We start from the raw sequence: 5,944 nt of genomic DNA, 5'->3' as shown, positions 1-5,944 counted from the left end.
GGAGCAGTTGATGAGCTTGCCGACGCGCCGCTCGACAGGGCGGAGAGAAGACGTACGACACCTTGGGGTTGGTGATGGAGGTTTCGGCGCCGTCCATCTTGATGACGCACTTGGCCGACAAGTCCTTCTCCCTGGAAGAGCGACGCGGGCGTTACTCGGGCCGAGCCGACTTCATTTGCGATCTCGTCGCGACGGCGTCACGTCACGTTCGCCCGGCGGCCGCCGATGACGACTTGATGAAAAACACTTTTGCGGAAATGAATCCCTTTTGGGCGGAAAGACTTTGAAATGAACCCCGCAGTCGAGCCCGAGTCATTCGTTTCACTCCTTCACTCCCAAAGACGTTTTGAAACGTCTTTTCGGACTCGGTCCAGATTTGGCTGCTCCTGAATGAGACCGAGTCTCGGCGCGACACCTCGGAAAGACAAAAAGAGCGCGAAGCGATCCAATTTTGGACTCAAACAACTGGAATGGTGGTGATCCGGGCCCACCTGAGACGAAATTGGAAGCGATTTGAACTTGACTCTGACATGTTGTTGTTTTGACCAGCTGGCTCACCGTCCGTTCATGGGTCGGACCCGAACAGCCACCCGAACCGATGCCATGGCTCATCCCGCTCCAGTCGGGTCCGCTGACGTCACGCGGAGCGGGTTCCGGCGCGCGCGGGCTGGCTAGCTAGCTAGCGCGTTCGTTCGCCGCTAGCGCGAGCGGAAGGATGACCGGGCGCAAAATGCAGCCAGCCGGCCGCGTTGAGGAAAAAGAAAAGAAAAAAAGAGACGCCGAGGGGGGTAGAAGCGGTACCGGCGATCCGACGGCCGCAGGACGACGTCAGCCGGCGACCGAGCCTAGGCGCGTTCTGATTGGCCAAAAGGCGCCGGTGACGTCTGTCGACAGGAAAGGGTTGCTCTTCTTCGTGGACAATGCGCCAAAAAACGAAGCGGCGTGGCGCACGAGCGCCGCCCAGCGGGACGTCAATCAAGTCCGTATGTTCGCCAGAAGATTCTCGGTGGTTGTTTTTCTTCATCTTCCTTCTAGTGCGGCACCAATACGCTTCCGTCAACTCTCACGTACGTCATCGACCGAATAACTAAATCATGCTGACGGAGAGAGAGAGAGAGACTTGGCCGCCCGGATCAGGCTTGCAGTTTCACCTCCCGTCCTGCTGGTGGCAGCCCATAATAAATTGTGCCGACAAGCCCGCGCGGCGTTTCCTGTTTGGCAGCGTGTGGAAGCAGGAGAGAAAAGAGGTGACCGACCCGCTTTCACGTTTGCGCCCGTTTCCTTTCTTGCGCCGATCAAAATGGACCTTTCGAACGCTGCCGCGACCGGTGCCGACTTTGAAACGGCCTTTTGCGCGAGTCGTCGGGTCAAGAGTCGCCGGCGCGGCTCGGGGAGCTAATCGGCTAGGCTAGCGGCTTGAATGGACGCGGCGCGGCACATTGAGATGCTTCTCACTATAATAAATGTCGGAGCTCATTTTCATACAATTCCGCGAAGACGCACCGGAAGTTGTTTTGTTGTTGTTGTTTTTTTTTGTTTTTGTTTTTTTTTTTTTAATACGATTCCGCCGTCTTTTCCCCCCTCCCTGGTATGACGACATCATTTCAAATTGTCGGCCAGAGGATCAACGGATCAGCATCGAACATTTCCTTCCTTTCTTTCCAAGCCGTTGTGAGATTTCAAATCAATCGATTTTCAAAAATGCAAATTGCGGGCTCGCTTGTCTTTTCTCCTTTGTTGTTGTCAAATGACGCGAATGTGAGCCTGTAAACCGGACCCGATATTGTCCGTTTTGCCGTCCCTCCTCCTGGATTCCAAAAAATAAAAATAAAAAAATGCACTCGATTTGATTGTGCGCCTGTCTGAAAAAAAGGACGACCGCTATTTGTCTTGCCGTAGGATTCCACCATGGACATCCGGCCCAACCACACCATCTACATCAACAACATCAACGACAAAGTCAAGAAAGAAGGTGAGCGAGCGGTCACAGGACCGGGCTTTCTCTTCTTCTTCTTCGTCTTTGGGGCAACGTTGAGGCGCCGCTGTGCTGGTCCCGCAGAGTTGAAGCGCTCGCTGTACGCGCTCCTGTCGCAGTTCGGCCAGATCGTGGAGATCGTGGCCATGAAGACCATGAAGATGAGGGGCCAGGCCTTTGTGGTCTTCAAGGAGCTGGCCGCCGCCACCAACGCCCTGCGCCAGCTGCAGGGCTTCCCCTTCTACAACAAGCCCATGGTAGGGCGCCCGTCGCCGAGGCGTCTCTCTCGCGCCCGCCGGCCGGCCCTTTCGTTTCGCCCACCGCGCGCCCGTTTTCCCCCTCTCGCCCCCGCCAGAGGATCCAGTACGCCAAGACGGACTCTGAGGTCATCACCAAGGTCAAAGGGGCTCATGGCGACCGAGACAAGAAGAAGGACAAGAAGAAGAAACCCCAGGAAGCCGCCGCCCTCGCCAAGAAAGCCGCCACGGTGAGCCCGCTGCCGCCGTGACTCCACCGAAGCCAAGAGCGCCCGCCCGTCCCGATGTTGCCGCTCGGACTCCATTCTGTTATTTTCTTTTGAAATTTTTTTTTTTTCACCGACGTTGTGATTGGAGCGTGATTTACGCCAGTCGATCGTTCGGGCAAATTCTGACGATTGTCGATGCGGTCGCGTCGGGCGGGCTGAGCGGCAACGCAAGATGGCCGCCAACGGCGTCACGTCTCCCCGCGCGGGGTCTCTCCCCGGAGTCTTGAGAACGAACCGAACCGTTTGCGTCGATCGTTCGGGCAAATTCCGATGATTATCGACGCAGTCACGTCGGGCGGGCTGAGCGAGCGGCAACGCAAGATGGCCGCCGACGGCGTCGTCGCGTCTCCCCGCGCGGCGGCATCCGGGTCACGGCTCGAGAGCGACTTCCCGACTTTGCGGCGTTGTGTTCAGGTGCCGTCGATTCCAGCCCACGTTCCCGCCGTGCAGGTACGTGGACGCCGCCGTCGCTCGCGCGGCTAGCTGGCCGCGCGTCGGGATTGGGCGCAGAGTTAACGCTGACTCGGCAGGTTCCCGACAACCCGCCAAACTACATCCTGTTCCTCAGCAACCTGCCCGAGGAAACCAACGAGATGATGCTGTCCATGCTCTTCAACCAGTAAGTGGCGGCGTGCGTGCGGGCGGGCGGACACGCGCGCGTGCGTAACCGCGTGTTTGTGTGCGGCGGCGGCGGCGTTAGGTTCCCGGGCTTCAAGGAGGTGCGTCTGGTTCCCGGCAAGCACGACATCGCCTTCGTGGAGTTTGAAGGCGAAATGCAGGCGGGCGTGGCCAAGGACGCCCTGCAAGGCTTCCGGATCACCGCCACCTGCGCCATGAAGATCACCTTCGCCAAGAAGTAGCGCCTTCGCGGGACATTTTGGCTTTTGTTTGGTAGTTTGTTTGTTTGTTTGTTTTTTTTTCAGGTCCGCCTGCTTGCTTGTTGCCATGCACGGAATCGTTTTGTAAATGGACATAATAAAACTTGGGTTTTTTTGTTTTTTTTTACACACATGGTCAACGCCGTCATCATTCGGGACCGTTCGTCTCAGTGTGGCTGACCGTTTAGGTTTGCTCAAGCCATCTCGCAGTTGCTGTTTTCGTGTTCGGTGCCATTGTCGACTTCTAGACGGCGGCACCCGGCGGCAAGAAAACGGACGCGTCGGCGGTGTTTGTGGCTGCAATCCCCGCGGTGCGCGGGGGATTTTCCTTCCAACAATGAGGAAGCTCAAATGTGCCGTCGACAAAACTCGACCCCGATCGACAACCGACGCACGCACGGTGTGGCGACGCGGCGAAAGCCTCAACTCATCACGATGCAGTGGACCCAACGGGCCGGCCTACCGGCTCGTCGTCGGCGGCGGCGGCGGCGACCTCCTGTTTGTGTTTCCGCGGCAACGGCGCCAGGTAACCGAAGCGAGCGACACACGTGACCGGCCCGGTCAAAAGCTGCCGCGCCTGTCGGACGGACTGCGGTCGTTGAAATTGTCACTCTTCTTTTTCCTCCTCCTCGCGGTTGTTGTTGTTGTTGCGGTTTTCGGGGGCCTGGTGTGGGTCCTGGTGGCGTGCGCGCTGGCGGTTCCGCAGAACCCGTTTGGGCTGGGTGATGGCGGTCAGCGTCTTCTGCTTCGTCGCGACCTTCCTGTGGAGCCTCCTGTTCCTGTGCGGCTGTCATTCCAACAAGAGCCGCTGGGCGGCGGCGGTGAGTACCGGCACGATTGGTGACTTTTATATCGCAGATTTTAAAAAAATAAATAAATAAGGGGGGGGGGGTTGTTCTGATCACCCCGCGTTGGTTGTGACGGATGTTCGTTGGACGCCGCCGACTGGTGACGTTCACGTTGGGAATTGTTGACGTAAGATGCGTTCGAGTTTCGGGAATTGTTGATTGATGATATTTTGGAATGGGGGACACATCGCCAAGTTTGCTCCTCACACATTTGATTTGACGTCGTTGATTCGTCACAAACTTTTATTTTTTTGATTTCCGAAACATCTGACATTTTATTTATTTATTTATTTATTTATTTTTTGGGGGACCAGAAATGATTCGTCTGTCAAATAACTGACCTGGTTTTGCTCTTCAAGAATGCTTCGACCGAGTTGATGTTGAAGGTTGACTGCGTTCAAATGTGATTTCGGATTCGGTTTGCAGTCAGGCCGAAGCGGCCGTCCGTCACGTGACCTGGCCAGCCCCGCCCCCCCCCCCACGTCCGCACCGATCCCTCTCCTAAAAATGTTATGAATAAATAATAAATACAAATTCCTTGTAGTTTTATTGAGCGCCGCAAACAAAACGCTATCCACCCGCTCACGTTTAAATATCTTGCGTTTCCGTCGCATTTTTGCTGCGGCGGCTCCGACGTCACTTCCGGTGGGCGAGACCTCTTCGGACAAGATGGCCTCCGCCGGTGAAGAGGCGACTCGCGCTTGAAGGTGATATACTGCATTGTACTTGGTTCCTTTCTCTCTCTCCCCGTCGCGAACCGTGGCGGCTTTGTCTTTGACGCGACTCGCGAAAGCCAACGCGAGTCTGCTCCGACGTTGAGCGAAATCGGTCGAACGAACACGCCGCTTTCGCACCGAGTTCAACGAAGGCAACTCGAACGCTTCGATTCGGTCCGCTTCACATCTGATGCGCGACACCCCCACCTGTCCCGGTAGTCGTATTCGATGTCTTGTGATCAATACGACAGGACATGATAGCACGTTAAAGCACATCATTGTCAAGTGAACATCATTATTTGGCACGAAAATCCACAAGTCAATTTTTTTTTTTTTTTTTTTTTAAACAACAAGTTCCAATTTTAAAATGAGAAGTGCCCCGGCTGCTTTCCAATTGCAGTGTTTTGGGTTTTGGAAATGCGCTGACGTCAGACCTTCAAGAAGTTTGGACGCGACCAATGACGACGCCGTCAAATGTCGTGACTCTGACGTCACGGAGCACGCAACCGGCGAGCCCCAAACAAAACGCACTCATACTCCCTCTAGCGGTCGGGAATCTCTAGTACAGCTGCACAACCTCATTGCCGACACCGCCCCCCCCCCCCGCGACCAGTTTACGCAAGTGATGCAAAATGTCTGTCAAACGCCGAGTTGGGCGGCACTGTCGAAGTAAAGATGGATCGCATTTCCATCGATTGTACAGTTTTTAAGCCCTGATGCCAAAGTACTACTTTTGTCCCGACTAGCTCTCTAAAAATGTCCTCTCTCTTTTTTTTTCCTCCCCGGGCGACGCAGCTCGGGAAGCGTGGCTGCGATGGGCGTGTGGCGCGACTACAAGGTTCTGATCGTGATGGGCGGCAGCTTGGCTCTGATTCACGCCGGATGGTATCAGCTCAAGGCCCGCCCCCACCTGTACAAGAGCGCGGCGCGCCAGCCCGCCGGCGGCGCCAAAAGCGAGTAGCCGGCGGCGGCGGCGGCCATGAGAAGCGGCGGTTGGCTGC

The 5,944-nt window shown here is 56.0% G+C and overlaps 2 protein-coding genes across 4 annotated transcripts in view; one reads left to right on the top strand and one right to left on the bottom strand.

Annotated features, from left to right (window-relative positions):
• kif16ba (kinesin family member 16Ba) overlaps positions 1 to 724 on the bottom strand; it is a 16,024-nt gene extending 15,300 nt beyond the window's left edge. The window contains exons 1-2 of the mRNA XM_019889683.1: positions 559 to 724; positions 62 to 131 (exon numbers count right to left, since the gene is read on the bottom strand). Coding sequence (XP_019745242.1) covers positions 62 to 131; positions 559 to 605 — 117 coding nt within the window. The 5' untranslated portion in view covers positions 606 to 724. The remainder of the gene's footprint in view (positions 1 to 61; positions 132 to 558) is intronic.
• The window catches only part of snrpb2 (small nuclear ribonucleoprotein polypeptide B2), a 4,623-nt gene extending 1,119 nt beyond the window's left edge, over positions 1 to 3,504 (top strand). Inside the window, exons 2-8 of one of the 3 annotated variants that reach the window (XM_019889680.1) lie at positions 793 to 797; positions 1,900 to 1,972; positions 2,060 to 2,232; positions 2,331 to 2,462; positions 2,916 to 2,951; positions 3,032 to 3,120; positions 3,202 to 3,504. In XM_019889680.1, coding sequence (XP_019745239.1) covers positions 1,909 to 1,972; positions 2,060 to 2,232; positions 2,331 to 2,462; positions 2,916 to 2,951; positions 3,032 to 3,120; positions 3,202 to 3,361 — 654 coding nt within the window. In that variant the 5' untranslated portion in view covers positions 793 to 797; positions 1,900 to 1,908 and the 3' untranslated portion in view covers positions 3,362 to 3,504. Of the gene's footprint in view, positions 1 to 792; positions 798 to 1,147; positions 1,248 to 1,574; positions 1,589 to 1,899; positions 1,973 to 2,059; positions 2,233 to 2,330; positions 2,463 to 2,915; positions 2,952 to 3,031; positions 3,121 to 3,201 lie in introns of those variants that run through there. The other 2 variants (XM_019889679.1, XM_019889681.1) reach the window with 2 other exon arrangements.
• The last annotated feature ends 2,440 nt before the right edge of the window (positions 3,505 to 5,944 follow it).

The sequence above is a fragment of the Hippocampus comes genome, unplaced genomic scaffold (genome assembly GCF_001891065.2).
Source record: "Hippocampus comes isolate QL1 unplaced genomic scaffold, H_comes_QL1_v1.1 scaffold301, whole genome shotgun sequence".
Lineage (NCBI taxonomy): Eukaryota > Metazoa > Chordata > Actinopteri > Syngnathiformes > Syngnathidae > Hippocampus > Hippocampus comes.
Note: the sequence above shows the minus strand (reverse complement) of the source record. Positions and strands in the feature narration are given on the sequence as shown.